This window comes from Triplophysa dalaica, chromosome 5, assembly GCF_015846415.1.
Source record: "Triplophysa dalaica isolate WHDGS20190420 chromosome 5, ASM1584641v1, whole genome shotgun sequence".
Classification (NCBI taxonomy): domain Eukaryota; kingdom Metazoa; phylum Chordata; class Actinopteri; order Cypriniformes; family Nemacheilidae; genus Triplophysa; species Triplophysa dalaica.
Genome location: NC_079546.1, coordinates 9,466,029 through 9,486,999, shown reverse-complemented (window position 1 = coordinate 9,486,999; position 20,971 = coordinate 9,466,029). Strand labels below are relative to the sequence as shown.

Sequence of the window (20,971 nt, the reverse complement as noted above, 5' to 3'; positions counted from 1 at the left end):
ATCCATAAAAAAACTGGAGTGAGAATTCTCAATCTCAGGCTCCGAATGGGAAAAGTCCAAAATAAGTAGAATACATAAACACAGACGAGCTTATATATACAGTATAAGGATATATATAAGATGCATCGGGGACTTACAAACAACAGCTATTTATTATTCTGAACATAAACAACTTGGTACTGTTGAATAAGCTAACCTAAAAATAAACCACACTTTTATTTTGGGCATTTTAAAATACCGTTCGGGACATTACTATGGTCTGCACTAAACCTTCAGTCCAAGAACATATTGACTTGCTTTTTACAAGAACATTTTCTGAAATGTAGCCCCTATATTAAAGGTAAACCCTAGTCACGTACTATATAAAACACGTCCCTAACTCCCTTGCTGCATCGGTCTATCAATCAAAAATCTGTAAAATGGTAAAATATGAGTATATTCAGTTTAGAGATGTATGTGCCATCAAAAGGGTAATTTTTTTATCACAAACACAGCCTGGGACAAAAATTGAGAGGCCAACTTGTTTTGTTTGCAGTATTTGAGGTCACAAAAAAACAAAAAGAGTCATTTTGACCTGTTTTCCAGCTTTTTGCAAATAAATGCAAATCGAAACAATATTTCTATTTAAAATTGGGAAGAAAAATTGTTGGTAGTTCACAGAATGAAACAAAAAATATAATTTAACCAATACACATTCTTATAAAAAGTACACTCTGAAAGACTGAAAATAAGCTTGAAATGGTCTCTTATTTTCGCGTTTGTATATATGATGCAAAAGAGATTTGAACCATCAGCATTTTGCACCATCAATATTTAAAGTTGCTTTTAATTCTCAAAAGAATGAGAGAAACAGTTCCCATAACCACAATGAATATGCTCAGATCCCAACTGTTGGCAAATACTGTATGTTCCTTCATACAAAGAAACTAAAATATTAAACTTATCCAAGATGGGCCAGAGACATTTCAATAATATTATTTCATCCAGATAATTAAGAATTAGGAACAAACCTTTTTTTATTATTTATAAATTTAAGATTCATCTATTAACTGAAACGTCATGAAAAATGCAAAAAAATTCTGCAATCCACCATCTGCGTTTAATGTTTTTTAAGTGTATAAAAGCTGATGGAGTACGCAACGCCTGTCTCTCACGCACAAATATCCTCACAGTAACAGACAGACAGAAAGACAGAAAGACTCGTACTCACGATTTCTAGGCTTGTCGTCATCCAGTCCCTCGTCGTCATTTTCAGGGTCGATGTCCTCTGCCTGTGTGATCCAGTCCAGGTAACCCTTCAGATCCTCCTCCAGCTGCTGTTTCTCTCGGAGTTTCTGGAAATCCCCACGAGCTTTGGCCTTCTCTCGCTCTTTGGAGAACTCTCTGAGAAATAGAGACTATCTTTAAATACCCATCTAAAACCGGAAGTGCAGTAAAGTACAGCATATAGACTAAATCATGAAATCAAACAAAGACGATTTATGTCACATGCACTTGAAAACATTTGAACTAAAATCACAGTAGGCCACGACAAGCACATATTACACTACCAATCAGATTAAAAATCAGAAACTCATCTTATAGAGAAAGTAAAAGAATGAGGGAGATGTCACCCTTTAATACGTAAATTTCATTTCTAAATGAGCTTTTTCTTTGATAGACACTAGCCTTTGATATACAGTTGTACAGAAAAAAAGCAAAGTCAAAAAAGCCTTGGATTAACATGAGGATGATTAAATATTGACAGACGTTTCCTTTTTGGATATACTACTCCTTTTAAACGCATATCAAGACTGAGAGAGATAGAGAGAGAGAGAAAGAGAGATAAAATAGAGATTCCCTTACCCGCTTAAAACCCCAAGAACCAAATTAAGAACAAAAAAGGAGCCAATGATGATTAAAGTGACAAAATAAAGCCACGGCCAGGAATTCCCTATAGCATCATTCACCTGGGAATGGAGGAGGAGGGGAGGAGTGTGGGGAGAGAGGGATGAGGGGTATATAGAGTTGAAGAGGGATGAATGAATGATTAGTATGTGTCTAACGCTACAACAAATCCTCTCTGGGTTCTCTCTCGGGTTCTCTGTCTTTCTCTATCTCGCCGCTTCGAGCATCAAAGCGTTCGATTGGTTCAATCCAAGCTCAGTCTGATTGTTTGTACACAGAAAACACACACGCACAGGCGTTCGGTTCATGATGCTTACCCGCTCAACACACCCAGAACCAGATTTAGAACGAAAAAGGATCCAAAGATGACCAGACTGACAAAATAAACCCACGGAAGCTCATAACCCATGGCGTCCTGCATCTGAGATGAGGAAGGAATAGTTAGAAAAAGAAAGAAGACAAGGTGGAGAAGAGAGGGGAAACCATGAAAAAGTGGAGTGCGGTGAACAGCACATGCTTGTCCCTCAGAAACTCAGAGTATCAAGCAAACCTATCAAGCATAGAGCATCTTCAACAGAGAGAGAGAGAGACTCTCAGGCGTGTCTTTTTGACTGCATTAGGAGGTGACATCAGGAAAGCCATCAATCACTACAAGTGTCTGGAAGAGTGTAGGGGACGAGGATAACGTAAAGATGGAGAGTAGAGCTAAGCAGTGATATAAATCACTCTCTCTCTCACACAAACACACACACAACCCTCCGAAACTGTATTCTAAACCTCTAAACCTAACCTTGAACTAAAACAAGTTGAAATAATACATATAAAGAAGCAAAACAGGATTCAGCTGAATTACAATCCTTGATTTACAAGTCGGTTTGTTGGTTGGTTCGCAATATTTATAAGGACAAACCTCTACACAAACCTACACACACATTTCTTGTCAAATGATGTCAAATGAATTTCTGCTAGACATGGGAAAATAAATCATAATCATAAAATCATAATTCAATATGTATTCGAATCAATGTATAAATACTGGAATTAATGTTATGTGACCTTGGACAACAAAACCAGTCTTATGGGTCAATTTTTCGAAATTTAGATTTTTACATCATCTGAAAGTGGAATATTTAAGCATAATATTGATGTATGGGTTGTAATGATATGACAATATCTGGCGGAGACACAATCGTTTGAAACTGTGGAAACAAAGGGTGCAAAAGAATAAAAATATTTAAAAATTGCCTTTGAAGTTGATAATCAGAGGCAATGTAGCAGGCCATCGCCTCACAAAAATAACTTTTTGATATATTTACAGTAGGAAATTTACAAAATATCTTCATGGTACATGATCTTTATTTACTATCCTAACGCTTTTTGGCATAAAAGAAAAATCTATCATTTTGACCAATACAGTATATTTTTCTTATAAAATTATATTTTCTGTCTAAAAATGTTCCCCTGCAACTTAAGACTGGTTTTGTGATCCAGGGTCACATGTATTTGTTATTGTTTGATTCTCAGAGTTCTACACTACACTACTGGTCTGTTTTTTTGTACAAATCACTAGGAAAAATCTTAAATCAAGATTAATTTACTTGAGAAGCAAAATCAAATTCTTGTTTTACTCAAAATGACTTCTTAAAAAAAAAAACATTGCAAATATTGATTCAACCTTACTTTAGTTTATGCTTAAAAAAAGGAAACAGCGTGTGTTAGCTTGTGTTAAGCATAAACTAACTTGACAAGACTTTTCAAAAGACAACAAGGGATTTTCACTGGAACACATAAGAAAAATACAACGAATGAAATTCATTTTTTGGAGTGTATTGAATTGTATGTAATTTTTACCAGAATAATAATAATATTTTTTGATGTCTTATAGGTGATCATGTTGTAAACTCTGTTGTAAACTTTATGTTTTAAAATATATTTTGTGTAAGAATCTAAAAAGAAATCGTTTAATAGGACTTCTCTTATTACTAAATTCTAAAATACATTTTCATAATAATATTTTTTTTGACATGGGGAAAATCTCCATCATTGACATGTCTCTCTATCATTTTAACAGACTTCCATGTTTTTCGGTTCTGCTGTGTGTGTGTGTGTGTGTGTATGCTGTTACTGGAGCAGACTCACCCAGTACAGGACATCAGTCCAGCCCTCCATTGTGATGCATTGAAACACAGTCAGCATGGCAAATGCAAAGTTATCAAAGTTCGTGATTCCATCATTAGGCCCCTCCCATCCCGTCATGCATTGTGTTACATTGGGCGGCGAGCAGTGTCGTCCATGGGCGGAGCTGGGGGCGCATGGGGCCGGCTTCTCCTCAGATAGAGAACCTAAATGAAACCAGCCCTTTAGTCTACATCGTCAGCAAATTAAATACAACGACAATGGAAAACCCATCAATGCAGATAAAGTCTCAACCTTTGTGTCCATCTCTGAAGAAGAAGCAGGTTCTGTGCATCTTGCCCATGAAGAGCTCGAGGCCGATGATGGCGTAGATGATGATGACGAACAGAACTAGCAAAGCAATGTGCAGGAGGGGAACCATGGCTTTAATGATGGAGTTCAGCACCACCTGTAAACCTGCAGTCAAACCAAATCTCACGTCACAAATGAATCAAATTCAGATCTCCATTTCAACACAAGTGCATTTACAAAGTGAGTCGTCATTTTAGAGTTTGTAATTAAAGTGTTTATGTTTAGAAAATTAATGATCAATAAGGAGGTTATAATGTGTACTGAGATTGTCGTTCTGGTAAAATAAACCCAGAATACAAATTGTGAAACTAGCTATATACAGTATGACAACTAAATAATTGTGTTCGGGAAACCTGCTTCAAAACAGTCATCACTTTGCAATTTTGTTACGTGACTCTATCGATGCAGAAGTTAATAGTCTGTGATTACTGGTATTCAGTGAGAATCTGAAAGAAATTCCTCCTTCTCTCTGTTTTCAGTCGTGACTCATGGATGACTTATTCAACAATCCTCAGACGAGAATGTGTGTATGTACTTACTAGGTACTCCAGACACGAGTCTCAGAGGTCTCAACACTCTAAAGGCTCGCAAAGCTTTTACATCAAAACCTGCAGCTTTGCCTCCTATTGAAGTCCCACCATCTTTAGTGGCCTGCTCTAATATTGCACTGAAGAGCCTGAGAGAGAGAGAGAGAGAAACAAAGAGAGAGAGAGAGAGAGAGAGAGATGGTAACCTTATACATTTTGACACATTCCTCATAATTGTTTTTACATTTCAGATTAATAAAACAGCTTTAAGTATTGCAAATATTATTTCCCAATAATAGTTTTGGTCACTTTCACTGTGATTTTTTATCTATTTTTCCTTTTAACTCTTCATCTATTCCACAAGTAATACAAATTCTATATACCTATAATCCTATCATTTAAAACAAATATCAGAGAACACCGATGTACAGTAAAAACAAAGCTATGATAGAAATGTGGTCAAACGGTCATGAGTTACACCCATGCACTCACCCCACCACCACGATAATGAAATCCAACAGGTTCCAGCCATTCCGCAGGTATGCGTTAGGGTGACACAGCAGCCCGTACGCAAACACTTTCAGGAATGCTTCCACCGTAAAAATAATGAGAAAGAGATACTCCACCCGTTCCTAGAAAGACAGAACGGAAAGAAAAAGATATTACTTCTCAAATTGCATCGGTCGTAATATCTTAAAAGTAAATGAGTTTTTTCTCAATGGCGCGCTTATCGCGCATCACAAAATCACTTTGTCTGAATGACATTTTATTACAGCTCAGGCCTATTGGAACAGAACAGATATCACACGAGCAAACACACAGAACGTGGAACGTTGGATAACAGAGCAGAAACACCACATCTGTAAATGCCAGATGACTTTCAAAGTCTGCTGACTGCTGTACAATATTTCTGCTATAGGATGAAAGTACAGACATCTATCTCAGAGGAGAATCAAGCAAAGGGATTCAGATTTAATGCGTTTCCAAACATTTTGGACCGGAAACTCTACCAACAGTAACAGTGAGAACTACTAACAGACTGATACATTCAGTAAAAACATTTCTACAAGATTATTCACAAGAATATCTATAGAGGAATATAAAATAAATCAACAAAAAACAGTCTCAGTCAAATGAATCTTTCTTATTTTTATATTTTGTTTCTCTTGTTTTAATCAATGAATCGCACCCAAAATACGAGTTAGTAAGCTAGTGTCTCTTAAAGGGACAGTTCAGCCCCCCAAAAATGTTATCTGTCATCATTTACTCACCCTAGTTTTTCCAAATCTATATACAGTAAAAAAAATTGGTTCCGATGAACACAAAGATATTTGGAAGAATGCTTGTGACAAAACAGTTCTTGGCCACCATTAACTACCATAGTAGGAAAATGTCGATGGGAGTCATAAGTGCCCCAGAACTGATTCCTTTCCTACATTCTTCAAAATATCTTCTTTTGTGTTTAACGGAACAAAAAAATTTGTAAAGCAAATTTTCCTACAATGCTACTCAATGATGCCAAAGAATTATTTGTTTACAAGCATTCTTCCAAATGTGTTCATCAGAACAAAGAAATGTATACAGACTGAAGTGTATAGTAATTTTTTTTCGGATGAACTCTTCCTTTAAGGCAAACTTTTAAACAGGTGCAGCCTTATTTACAATATCATTATCATATGCACACTCAAAAAAAAATGCTTATAATTTCCATTCTGAAAAGGATATTATACAGAGGCCCGTGAATAAAGATCTTGTCATCTAAAACTCATGTAGATGATCCAGAATCCACTGACAAGCAACAGAGAAGCCAAGAGATGTGTTATTCGAAACAGGGAAAGACGCTCACAGAAACACCTTTACACAGGGACAAATGTTGCTTACACTCTATTTAAAGTCATGTCAGTGTTATTTTAGTGCTAAATAACACATTCTTAAGCAAATGAGGCTAATTAAATTAAATGAAGGATCGAGTTCATTCTACTAAGGTTTTCACTATATGCAAATTAAATAAATTCGATCTGTTTGACTGGAGGCAGGTAGGTACGGGCGCTAAACAATGTATCAATTTGTCATTGATTAGCTGATATTTTAATCCAACGCTACTTGTAAAACACATTACAAGGTCAATCTATCTTCCTGGAGTTTCCAGGGGTTGTTTTGTGCTTGAGATATAATGGTGATGTTCATGGATTGCCCTTTAGAAACATTAAGAAACACTTTGGATAAGTACTAGATCTGGTATAAAGCTGCATAAGAATAAAGCATAGAAATGTGGGTTTCCATGTAGAAGACAAGTTGTACATGACCGAAACAACAAGTTTATGTGAGATTGCATTATAAATTCCCTCTCAAATCAGGGTTAAATGTTGTTGAAGCTGTTATCAACTCCTTTACTGCAGACTAAACTCTGAGATCTGGAATCAATCCAAGGCTCTTAAATTAATTAAGTTCAATTACTGACAAGAGCACTCGGTCATCAGCATAATCAACTCCGGCACAATTCAAATACACACGCATACAAGTCTAACAATCACATTCAGACAAATAGTATAAAACATAATACAAATATAAACTAGAGTAAAATGTAATTCATTTTGAGGACTCGTCCTCTATAATGCAATTGTTGTGCATTGTGGTTGAATAATATTTCCGTACTTCATCCTTGAGAACAGAAGACACAAATCCTGAATAACAGTGTGGTTTAGCCTTTAAATGTCTTTCCTGCTTGTCATCAACCTTTATAATAATTTCCCTATGTTTTTTCATGCAATAGCCAGAATGGGATGAACCCATCACCATTGTTTGTAAACACATAAGCAGCACATTTTATCTGTATCTGAGGCACACTTTTAAATCAAAACAAAAAAAGAATTGCTAAAATTGCTTTAAAGAAGCATATTTCTATTAGATCAGAGGCTCCTTTTCATATTTAAAATAAAACCAAATGCTAAATAAAATAACTTTCTAAGGTAAACACATTTTTCCAATATGACAAAATAATAAATCTACTTCAGTCAAAACTATTTTATGAAAGCGCACCCTTTAGGAAGACCTCTGTTTCACTATAAAAAAAGTTATTAATTGACAAAACGAATGGCTCAATAGAACTGACACTGTCCATCTTGGCTCCGCCCCTTTCCCTTATAAGCGGCGTGTGGGGATGTGGTGTGAGGTCAGAGGTCGTGGGAGTTGCTCTGAGCCGGCCTGATCCCCTGAGAGCCATTTGGGTTTACGGAACAAAATAAGAGCCTCGGCCATGAGCTCTGAGAGAGATGGAAATATTCCCATGGCTCGGTCTGCGATACAGATTTAGCGGGTCATCTAAAAAAAGGGACTTAATTTGCAAGGACTGTCCCCAGCTTAAGCCTGCAGGTTTGACAAGGAATTCTAAATGTGAAATTCATGGGCCACACCTACAGTAAAATACCTGGATTTGGATCTGTGGGTCAGATTTATACACGTTCAAGCAGAGGTGGAATAATATTTTTTTCATACAAGTATTTAGAAACAGGGCAATTTTTTGGGGGGTTTGTGGTTTTGTTTTTTAACTGTACAATTTACAAATGAGTAAAACACCGTAACAACAGTCCAAAAAGACTTATCAATACTAAGCTGTAAGTAGAATATAGTGAGATAACATACAAGTCACATTTACATGTAAACAATGGCAAACTTGGCCCGGTAGAAGCAGGTTACTGGTGTTCCTAAACAGTTGCAGGAACAGCTAATCCTGGAGCCATTTATAAACACTTAAAAGAGCTTTTGATAATCTCACAGGCAAAAAAGATGTCTTAAAGGCATAACAGCAAAAAAAAAACTGTGCTCAAGTGTCAGAAAAAAAGAGTGGAAGAAAGTCATGAACATAACATCATGATGATTTATTTGATTATGATTGTTGTCTGATAAAAGCTAAAACAAATAAAAATGTATAAAATGATTCCCTTAAAGTCAAAAGTCACACAGATCCAGTTCTTTAGCAGTAGCAGCCTTTAATGCTTTGAGTACATCTGTATCTCCCCATATAGACATGTCACTCACTTTACAACCAGTTATTTTCTTTAATAGTAATCTATAAGGTCAGCTAAGATTAAGAGTTATGTATGGTTTGGTTTTTGTGATGTGTGCTTTCAGACTTAATCATAATTACGAGTCAAAACTGCATTGAATTCAACAAGACTTATGAGAGAGAGAGAGAGAGAGAGAGACCGTGTGTAAGCGAGAGAAAGATTAACGGGGCTACTCACTCATGCCCATAATTGCAGCGATAGCACATTTAAAAAGGTCAATTTAAGCCTGGAGTAGTGCAAGATATTTGTGCGAGAGAATGTATTATTAAGACCCTTAGAAGACTAGACGTGCTGGTTTTTCTTTGAAGCGGCTTGTACAGCGACAGAGACGCACACATAAGCATCTGTGCCTCTGATCCACGACCTGCTGACTCTATGTTAACACACACACTCTTATCAAAGTATGGCATAATCATAGATCACACACGACTTCAAACCTATTATTTAGTTCTGTTCTCCAAGGCGAGCATCAACCAGTCCAAGTATTCAATTTTTATGTGTAAACTGTCTTTAAGTTTGTTCTCGAGTATGAATGATTCTTAATTCATGCGGTTGTTTGAATGCAGAAGGACATTCTGTTATTTTCGAATGAATCGGATGTAGATGACTGATGAAGACAAAGAATGATGATGGAGAAACCCACCTGTATAGAAAATGCTTTCGATGTTTTGGACAGCTCTGATATTGCAACAGAAACACAAAAAGATATAAAAACCCCACAAAAGAAACAAACACTTCTCAGGAAGAAAGGAAGGAGCAGAGAAGAATAAAATAAGCAGTAAATGAGAGGAGGAGTGGAGAGATAGAGGAATGGAGACAGGAGAGGTGAGCTGTACGACTCTCTGGATGACAGTCAGGATAATTCAATTTTCTGTGATGGGTGCACAAACAGGGCCAGGAGCCAATCAAATTACAGAGAGCTGCCCAGGGGACAAAACCTCTCGCTCTATGTGACCTTACCTTTATGACCGTCTGTCTGTAGCCAAGGTAACAGGATTTGTGGTCAAGAGATGCCATGTCAGACACACCTACCAGCTTACGTGTCATTTTTGATGGACGTATGATGTCAGGAGGCAACAAAACGTATTTCAAATATTATGCATTTGGCTGACGCATTTATTTAAGATACATTTTATCAGTGTGTGTGTTCCCTGGAGGTCCCTGGGAGTTGTTATAGTTTTGTTTTAAGCTCTATTGTAGTTTTTTAATATTTTAAATTAGCTTTTTTATTTTTTATTTTTATTTGCATTTGTATTTTTCGTTCTTATGTTTGTTATATGTTGCTATATAAGTAGAATTTATTTTTATTTCAATATAATTACTTAAATTTACTTTAGTTATCAATTTATGTTCAGACAATTGTTTTATTTTATTTAAACTAACAAAATCTTTTAACCCGCGCTTTTGTTATATGAGAGGAAATCGTATTCACGCGAACATCATGTAAGTGTCAGAACTGAAAACACCCGTGTTACTGAGATAACATCCGTAACTGACACCAGGCCCAGCGAACGCCACGTTCTGGAATGCACCTATCTATGACGACATTGATAGGTTGAACAACGCCTCCACACAGAAAAAATATCAACGACTACTTCTTCACCCCCACACAGTGGTTCATGCATGATTAGTCTGAAGTTACACAAGTTGCGCGTAACCAGATAACGTAGAGCAAGCAAGCAATAAACAAACATGCCATTAAAGATAGCTAAATATTGTGCCAACCCTGGTTGAGGAAGAATACAGTGGTTGCATAACGTTTCTTCGGATTCCGAATTAGGAATGCGTTTTAAAATTTATTTTTATAGACGTTTCAGCTCATGTGGGAAAAACATCAGCGTTTGTTTGTTTCATTTCTCCGTGGATTCCTTTGTGAACAAGGCAAAAAGGTTAAAAAGCAGTGCTGTGCCGTCAATATTGGATACGATAGGAATGGCGCAGCAATCTTATGTGAGTAACACATTTTTGTACTATGCCTTTAGATTTTACATTTATTCATTTGGCATACGCTTTAATCCAAAGCGACTTACATGTTTTGGTATTATTTCAGGTGCTGGGTGATATCCATAAATTATCAGGAGTCTCCTGTTTGTTTATTTATCATGGAAGCTCTCGTAACGGTTGAGACCCGCGATAGCGGTGATCTTTTGTCCGGTTTGCAATCACGGGTCTCAAATGCAATACGACTATAGGATAAACAAACTATACGCAAAGCCTTGCCATCACCTCCGGGAAATAACTCTAATTTGAGTAAAATCATCCCGTGCGAATGCATCACATGAATAGATAATCCAGATAATTCTGATGCCCTGTGAAAACTGTGAATGGTGCTAATGTGTAACCTAATGTTACATCTCTAATCAAATTCGCAGAATGCTTCAACTACCCAAACTGCTATTCAATCAAAGCAGTGGGAGTTTACTTTCAAGTTTCTTCAATGCAGCACGCCCATTAAAACCGAGAGTTTGCAGAGCTGGCCTCAAAACCCAGCTAGAAAATAGCCTATTACTTATTGATTTTGATGTTTTTTAATGTAAAAATCATAAGAACGTCACAAGTAGACCTCATAAAACGGTATAAAACAATAAACAAGTCCAGTTCATCACACCTTTTATAGTTAAAATTTTAGTATACTATAATAATACACACACAATATAAAATGTTTTCTTTATCCAATTATTGATCAGCATGAACAGGAAAAGGAAAAGCTATATTTGAACACATTTACTAACTGTTAAGCCACAGATGTAACAACATTTTATAATGTGCCTGCTGTACTTGTGTAACTGCATGTGCAATAATTTGGTTACACTTATGACTTTTATATGGAGCTTTTATTCCCATGCGACAGATTGTGTCAAGACTAAAGAACGAGGAAAATGCGACGCAGTAAATTCGAGGTTAAGTTCATGTCCTGACTCCGTTTAAACACTGACTGTACAGAGAGAGTTAAATACTGCTCTCAGGAGCCGTACACGTTGCAAAACCCACAGCATCCTGCTGTCAGTTTCCATGACAACCAGAGCCCATCTTGGTCTCCATGGAGACAGCTGGTGAGCAGCAGCATGGCTGTGACGGGACGCAGCGGCCTGCTGCGACTCCTGCGTGTGAGTGTCTGTGTTTGCACGTGTGTAGCATGGCTCATTTCACTCTCCATCGTTATCTGACACCTCACGCCTCGCTGCAAGTTTCCCGGGCCACATGCACGATTAATCCACCTGTAGCCGAGGAACTCTACGTGCGCTCTCACATTGGTTAAGGACTCTGAATCTGTTCCGCTTTTTACTTTAGACTTGAAGTCACTGCTTGGCATGTTCCTGCAGTGCAGAAGTTGAAATACCTGCAGTAGAAAGCTAAGTACTTCAACCTTTATTTTGTTCTACTTTTTGGAAAATAGGAAGTGCAAAAAGGCTGTGTAAGCCTTGCATCAGCGTTGTGAAACGTTAAGCTGAAATCCTACTACCACTAGCAGTGTTTTCCAACATCTGCCTTTTAAAAATTGGTTAGGTCTATCAGCTAAATGTCACATCATATAATAAATATTCATAAGCTGAACTGATGCAGTCATCCTCTCCCACTTTTGATCGCTCCTGGACTTAACCCCGAACTAACCTAGACGTTAAAACAAATCTAACGAAACCTGCAGTAATGCCAGGTATAAGGGGGGTTCTTGCTGCGTCGTATTTTTTCCTAAAATAACATCAGTGGGTCTATTCATCATCGCGCTGCACCGCCAGCAGCAGCTCTGAGCGTGTGTGAGAAAGTCTGCGTGTGTTGGAGAGAAAAATTACGTATGGTGCAGTGCTTAAACGCTATCTGAAAGCGAGTGCCAAATTCCACCCACTCAGCCTCTACTAATATAATAATAATAATCGACACGGGGCGGGGAACAGATTTTCCCTGAGCGTGTGCATATTTAGAAACGTGCTCTGATGGGTCTCTTACTCTCAAATTCCCCCATGACGATACTTCTCACTGGCCAAAAGGGATCACTGCGCAAAGCTGGACCAATCGGAGGTGAGGGATGGAGAAAAGAGGAGGATCGTTGTGTTCCGCTGCATTTTTCACAACACTTCTAAAATTAACCACATGCTCATCTGTACACCCTCCCTTTCTCTCTCTCTCTCTTTGTTTCTCTATCTGTCTCAGCAGGTACCAAAAATATTCCGTCCCAAAGGAACAAAATTTACCGCAGCTTCTAGTTTTGGAGCACGAGTGTGTGTACGTCTGTATACTGGGTGGCCGTCTCGAAACCTCAGGTGGAATCAGAGAACAAGTACACACGCCGGGGGACTAAACCTTCTTGAGCTTTACCTCAAGCCATGCTTACATGAGCAAACACTGTTTACAATTTGGCCCTCGAGTCATGACATTGATTTCCTTTAATGTTAGCTCATTTTTTATGATGTTCTCTATGTGCAAGAGAGTTTTTTAGGTATAGGTAGAATATCAACAGGGTCTATTTTGATTTACTTCATAAAATTGTAGTTGAAATATAATGGAACAAGATCTTGGAATTTTCTTAGAAATGATGCAAGGAAGTTCTAGGTGGTTGCCAGCGAAATGCTAAGGGGTTCGGAGTGGTTGTCAGTCTGTTGCTATGCAGTTGCTAAGGTGTTCTGAGCTGTTGTTAACATGTTGCTAAGCAGTTCCGAAGATGTTATGGGTGGTTGGTGATTGAGTTAGGTCTAAAGAGCCCACCGGGAAATGTTTATCATTTCTATTATGAGATATCAGTTATAGACCAAACAACGCAGAATGATGCAAGTGCTGTAGTTTAAGACCAAACAGGTTTGAAAAATAAGCAATAGTGATAGCACTACAAAATCAGCAATGAATAAAGAGTTCACGTCTGTATAATGCATGAACGTCTCACGTATCACACTTTGCTGCTTTTCTATCATTGTATCGACCATTCTGGAAGAAAAGGCATCACATCTCTTGTTCACGGAAACCTGTATGTGACAGTAGACGTTGATCCCAGCGGGGGAAGACAGAGCATATGAACACAGCATTAAGGATGGACGAGGCAGTGATGCTTTTCTCAGAGAAGAAAAACATTGTAAGTCACCTAATTGGCAGTGGAGGTTGAGTGGGCGGAGTAAACTTTTTTGCTGCTGGCCAGTTAAAAATAAAGAACCAAACTAAGATGTTTCCTTCAGAGATGAAAAAGACGCAAGTTGAATGCTTTGTTTTGAATGTTTTCGTTTTTCACTCCCGTTTACAGAGTGTGACTTAGAAGAACCGAGATAACAGCTTATGACTTATGGAACAGCAAAACAAATAAGCTATTTAAAGTCAGGAGATCAATAAATTGCCTGGGATTCATTCATTTATCCTTTCTTTTCCTTTTCTCTCTATCCATCTGTCGGACAGTTTCTCTACAACATGATTAAAGCAATATGACTCATTCTCTGCCGTTCCAGTGACTCACAGAGAGAGAAACACGGGGGGTTTAAAGGAAGCTTGAAAATATTGGGACTGAAAGCCACCAGCCCTATCTGCCTACAGACCCATGGAGATTAGATACACACACACAGACGTATACCCAGGGGAACACAGATGTTTGGTGCACATGTTTGTAGCGTAATCACATATGTGCACAAGCGCGCTCACCTTGTCGCAACCAGGCATGTAAAGAATCATTAGTTTCACATTAGCATGTTCACAATATGAGATAAAGATACGGGCTGTCAGTAGTCCAATGGAAAGCAGTTAGAGTGCCCATCCATCCCTGATGCCCCTCCTCCCTAATTCGATGAACAGGGGTCTATGCAGCAGAAATATCGATCAAGAAGTCATGTGCACACACACACGCTACCTCGAAAAGGACACAAAAGCCTGCAAACTGTCTGCACACTGAAAAAAGACATTTTGCTAAGAGTCCAATTTACTTCATTTAAACAGGTTCATTCCACACAACCTTGAAGAGGACACAAACACCTGCCAAAAAAAACTGTCTGTATGTGAATATGTACTTTAGGAAGAAAGAACCACTCAGTCATTAGATCTTCATCTCTCTTTGTGGGTAAAGCCCTTGAAAACATTCCCCGGTCAAATTTCACTTTAATGGCTATTAATGCATGCCTTTCACCATTTAAGTGAAATAACTTTGATTATAAACATCACAACATCACAAACCTATTCTAAGGCATCAGCCCTTTTGTGCATTATTGGCTGTCAGGAATGATCACAGCGAAACAAAAGCTTTCAGAGAGAGAGAGCTGGTCCGCTTTTCTCAGTGGAATGTAAATAATGTTGATGAGACCGGTGTGACATCCTAGTACAGGACTCGAGCCAAATATTTCAGATGTCTCATCCAAGCAGGCTGCCCAGCTCAAACGGAGACCTTTAACAAACACCTCACAGCATGAAAACACATGTTGTTACAGCTCCATTTACCTGTCTACCGTCTCCATTTCAGCTCATGACAGATCAGTCAATACCCTAGCATAATCTGATTTTACCGCTCTTGTCATGACTTTAAAGCGCTCTAAACACAAGCTTAATTTACTGTACATCTATGGTTGTCCTGGCAACACACTCACACAGAGACTAAAAAAAGAAAAAAAGTTTAACAAGACATGAAATATAAGAAAACAGTGGGAGATGAGCATTAATGAGAGAGAAAAAGACTTTGCTGTATCTGAACTATGTAATTATCTTCATATTAGGGATCGTTTCAAAAACAGCATTGTACTGTAGCTGTAGCACACAGTAAGGCAAGTATATTTATATTTTATACGCAAGGTAATTCAAAGTGCTTTACGTAAAATGATTGACAAGGGAAAAATAAAAATAAATACAATTTTAAAATATCTTTAAAAAGCGGAAGATTGAAAATTACAAATACAACATTAGAATTTAATAGACAATAAAACTGATTTAAAAAAAATATATATATATAGATATAAAAAGAAAATCGAATTAAAAGTGCAGTTGATGTAAACCAACCAGCACAATGCACCACTGATCGGATCTAGGTACAGCTGAGTGTTTCAAAACATCTTTTAAACCCATAGACCTCCTTTAATCAGTTACACACTTCGGAGTAAACTTGAACTGAATTGTGAAAAGTTTGGCCTACCCAGTGCTTTAGCAACCTGTGAAACCGAATACAAGCTACAATACAGGCGTAGAAAATCACAGTGTAATGTTTTCATTAGAAGAGCATCTTAAACAAATATACTCTTCAGTGTGAATCATCATTGACCTTAAAAGTCATTGACAAACTGAGTGAGTCACTACAAACACAGTGCATTGAACACCCTTCAATTATTGAACTCGATTGCAGAACAGAAAGGATGAAAATACAGAACAGAATTGGCTGAACTACAGGAAAGAAACTGAATGTCACTTCTACCTGTAGTAAAGACTATAAAACAGCTCTGGACTCCATTCTTAACATTATGGGACAGACTGTAAACTACAGGGTAGACAATACAGTGATATTGTAAATTACAGAACAAATTTCAAACTACAGGACAGGTCAGACTCAAGATCCTAAATCTAAACTATAAAAAATCTAAGACCAATATTCATGTCTTTCTTGACCTGCCACCTCTCTGTGATAAACAAAATCAAGACCTGTGCGAATTTCTCCCTTTAATCACCTCTCCGGCTCTATCACCACGGCAACATGCTCAGGATCAGGAATGTTAGGAATCTGAGTGAGATGGCTAAAGAGCATCGCCATGACGACAGTACAGAGAGGGACGAGTTTAAAGAACGACCATGTAAGGAGGAGTTGATGTCACCGGCGAACAGGGAAGAGACGCTGAAACTAAACAGAGCGTTAAGCGCAGAGAAAGAGAGCGAGCGAATTCTTCTGAGATGTCTTTACGTAAACAAGACTGAAGCATGAATTCATCATTCCCAAGAATTTGTTCGCCATGGCAACGGTGCCACATTGTGAGATTGGGGACAGGTGACGGATTGATTCAAAAATGGGGTTTGTGTGACCAGCTTCAATCAATCCCGTCTGTTCTGAGCACAAACATGATGCTATATGACTGTGGACATAGAGATGTGAAAGAATGGAAATGGCATCTATGAAGATTGACTGTTCCTAAAGACCATTTTAGTAAAACTTTGTACATAATCGTGCTTATTTCACGGCCACTTAGGAAATTAGTCAATGGACATGAAATTATGATGTGAGGTGAAAATATTGTATTAAGTGAGAAAAAAAGAGACTCTAGACCTGTGAAGAAGACATTAAACTATTCCCAGATGCAGTGATCGAATATGCACTTCAGTGATCATAACACTAAATAACCACCCAATTTACAAGACAATTGTTTCTGATTTAAAACCCATTTTCATCATGGGGATCAAAAAATGTCCCCACAAGGTAAAAAATGACGCTTGGGTTTGCCATGTCAAATAAAATAAAAACATAATATAACCTCAGCTAGTGGTTCTGTCGAGAAAATCATTGTACTACCATGTCCAAAAAACATGGTAAGACGTATCAGATCAGATTAACATAACAGATTCAGAAGTAAACGTGTCTGACAACGACGTTATAGAGTCTGAAGACCTGATCTTGTACAGGATGTCTCCTGCAGAAACGAAGCTCAAATAAATAAATGTACGAACAGCTGAATTTGGGCACAAAGCTGAAAGTCTACGGTAACTATGACACTGGTTGTCATGGAGACGGTGTATTCTGCAGAGCATTGTTTTGATTGGTGATGATGCCAAAGTGAGGCTCCATCAAACGTCATGTACAGCCAAAACCACAATCCTCCCACACTGCGTGTGTGTGGGCAAGAACATGACATTCTTCTCAGTTAAAGACGGTTTAAAAGACGGTTTAGAAGTTAACGGAACATATGCAACAGCTGGTAATCCGTGGTGTAATTCTCAAAGCTCATAAAACGACACAATCAGGTTTGATTTTGTAGTTACTGTGTGAAAGTTGCTAAAGTTGACCCCCATCTAAAGACGTTTGAGGCAGAATGCAGTATGGTCAAGATTTTAAAGACATCCTCATGTCACAGGACCATACACGGATTGGGGATATTTCAGTGGATGCTTTTTGCTATGTTCAAGCAAAATATTAAATTATCTGTTTCTTGTTAACTCTTTCCCCGCCATTGACGAGTTATCTCGTCATTTAAAAAAAAACGTTACCCGCCAAAGACGAGTTATTACGGCAATCGGTGTTTATACTGTTATACAGCAGGTGGCGCAGTTACACAGCTTTGGAAAAAGTACAGAAGCTTTTAACCTTGAACTTATATGTTTTATCTGTTTATAATGATTGTTCAGAGTGTAATCCGAGTGTAAACAAATAATTTGAGCAATTTTTTTTATCAAAGCATTTTTTAAGAAACCTACCCACATCTAGGGGTGATAAAAAAAGAACAAAAGAAGATATAAGAATATAGTTTTGTTTTGTTTGAAAGCTGAGACACTGTTCTTTCATTGCTATATTGTTTGTCCATAAATTATTTACAGAAAATGTACTGTGAGCCATCAACATTTTGTGAAAATGTTAAAAAAAGCTGGCGGGCAACTTTTTTTAAAAAAAGGTTTGCGGGGAAAGAGTTAAAAAAAATGGTCTCCCATATACATTTAATTTAAAATCTGTGCAGACATCAAATGCACAGCACAATTTATGAGACTTGACTTTGCATCACTAAAAAAGTTGATCGAACTACTCGTCTTAATGCAACTGAAAAGTAAACAGATGAAGACATTAGGAAGAGATGAGTAGGAGGTGCGAAAAAACAGAGGACATAATGAGTGTTTTCATCTCCCAAAAAAAGAGGCCTCTGGCCCAAGGACATCTGCAGGGAGATCTGGCTTCCTAATATTTATCTGACACACAGACACACCAGCCGCTGGCTGTAACATATCATTCCATATAACTGATGTGAGAGCACTCCAAAGTTTTCTGGAGGTCAGTTTAATGCAATGAAGGATGACTCAAGGTCAGTTAACTGCCACTGCATCTTTTCTGTATCCAAATGATCACTGCAATGAAAAAACAGTCCATTCTGTTTGGTATCCGAGAGACACTAAAATACCTTTTGAAGGGAAAGTACAGTTAAGAAAGTATCCAAGATCATACTACGACGGTACAAAATTGCATCTGGATACAGAACCTTTTGTTAGCATTTGCGTATCTGTTTGCGTTCAGCTAAATTCATTACATAATGTTTTACTTCGTTTTTAGATCAAACATTTTATAACCGAAATGTGAACAACATTCGAACAACATCCAGACACTTCTGGCATATTAGCATTTTCAGATTACTACATTTGGGATGCACTTATTCAAATCTTTCACCATTATCTACATCCTCAGTTTGAATTTTCAGCTGGTAAACCTAAGACCTTGCCTGAAGACCCACAATGCACCTGTCACAAACATCTGTCAGGGAGCCGCTGTGCAGCTCTCTATGCCATTACATCATTACATCAATATATTCAAGGCGCACATCACCGCATGATGGCCTGTTTAAATTTGGACCGCAGGACAGACTTGGAATGACAATGAGCGTCTGCACATACACATACACAAAGTGTACAGAAGTGTGTAACTTCTTCTCCACTAGCGTTACAACACAGGATTGCAAAAAAATGAATGTTTTCAACAGATTTCCAAAAAAACTCTTACATCATTTATTTGTCACGCAAACCCACATGATCAGTTAAGCCAATGTTCTGTCAAGTATTTTAACAACAAATTTACACAAATCAACCTTAAAAACATTGTCCTCATGTTTTGAGCAGCTAGTCTGCACATTGCATCCCCACAGGCCTACAGATTGAATAAATAATTTTTTTATCCTGCTCAATTCTATCTAATACAGCATCAACATGCAACTTCACAAACGGTATTACGGAACCAGCAAACTTGTTTAGCAAATCAACTCGCTTGACTTTCTAATTCTCTGTTGTCATAGCAACATGCCATGTTAGATGCATTTGCTGGCATACAGAAATCAGAGGACTGCTGGAACTACATTACCCAGCAGCCCAAGTGCCACAGAAGAACAGCAACATTGAATTGATGGTGTGTGCATGTAGAGGATTCTGCAAAATTAGATTCAGGTTTCTTGAAGCCCAGAGGTCACATTAAAACGGAACACACACACATTTTAACACACAGAAAGTGAATGTGGGGGACTCTTAATTTATACAGAAGTACTCTAGGGATGCAATTTAACTCTCTGGGAATAACATCATTTGTATACAGATGAAGTGAAAAGCACAGTACTGCAATGGTAACGAGCACACACATTTATTCACAAACACGCTTTAGGTACAATGACATACATGAGCAGATCTACCTGTACTGCTTTAGGCACATTCACTAGGTGGCGCATCAGAGCACGCGTCACCCTAGCACTGAAATCTCTTCTTCAGCTGGCACACAACCCCATATCTTTTCCTTCACACGCTCATTCTCTGAGGTGTGTGTTAGCAGAATCCAGCCCCTTAAAGTAGGTCAGCCACTCTTTTCCTACTTCACCTCTCCACCATGTGCGTGCTTGTCCTATTGAATGCCACAGTACAGAAAGAGCCATAAATAGTCGATAGCCTGAGCATGTAATTGGTGGCGCATACACTGGTATGCAAAAATGCATCCGCATATTGTGTGTGCCTCTGGTGTCGGAATGATGTGTGAGGGCCTGCATTAGCTAATGAAAAACACAGATGATGTACTTTCCAAACAAATAATTAACTCATACAAAAGCGTTTACATAAACACATCCTACATGTATTCATATCTACACACACAAGAGGAGAGAGAGTGAGAGAGATAAGAAAGAGAGATCGAGAGAGAGCGAAGAGAGCGAGAGAGAAAGGAGAAATCTGGGCCTTTGAAGTGTCATGGCTAAATTAGCCTTTCTAATTGTGGCAGTTCATTTCCGGACATTTCCCAAACGTTCAAGATTCACAGGTCACATACACCAACGGCATACTAACTAGAAAGACGTCCATGTGAGCGCACACACACATGCACACTTTCTTTCTTAGTTGACT

The 20,971-nt window shown here is 38.0% G+C and overlaps 1 protein-coding gene across 10 annotated transcripts in view; it reads right to left on the bottom strand.

Annotated features, from left to right (window-relative positions):
* Positions 1-20,971, bottom strand: part of cacna1c (calcium channel, voltage-dependent, L type, alpha 1C subunit) — a 101,812-nt gene that overhangs the window by 30,971 nt on the left and 49,870 nt on the right. For all 10 annotated transcript variants that reach the window (XM_056747562.1, XM_056747559.1, XM_056747561.1 and 7 more), the window contains exons 4-9: positions 5,394-5,533; positions 4,914-5,050; positions 4,318-4,479; positions 4,027-4,229; positions 2,205-2,308; positions 1,211-1,383 (exon numbers count right to left, since the gene is read on the bottom strand). In XM_056747562.1, coding sequence (XP_056603540.1) covers positions 1,211-1,383; positions 2,205-2,308; positions 4,027-4,229; positions 4,318-4,479; positions 4,914-5,050; positions 5,394-5,533 — 919 coding nt within the window. The remainder of the gene's footprint in view (positions 1-1,210; positions 1,384-2,204; positions 2,309-4,026; positions 4,230-4,317; positions 4,480-4,913; positions 5,051-5,393; positions 5,534-20,971) is intronic.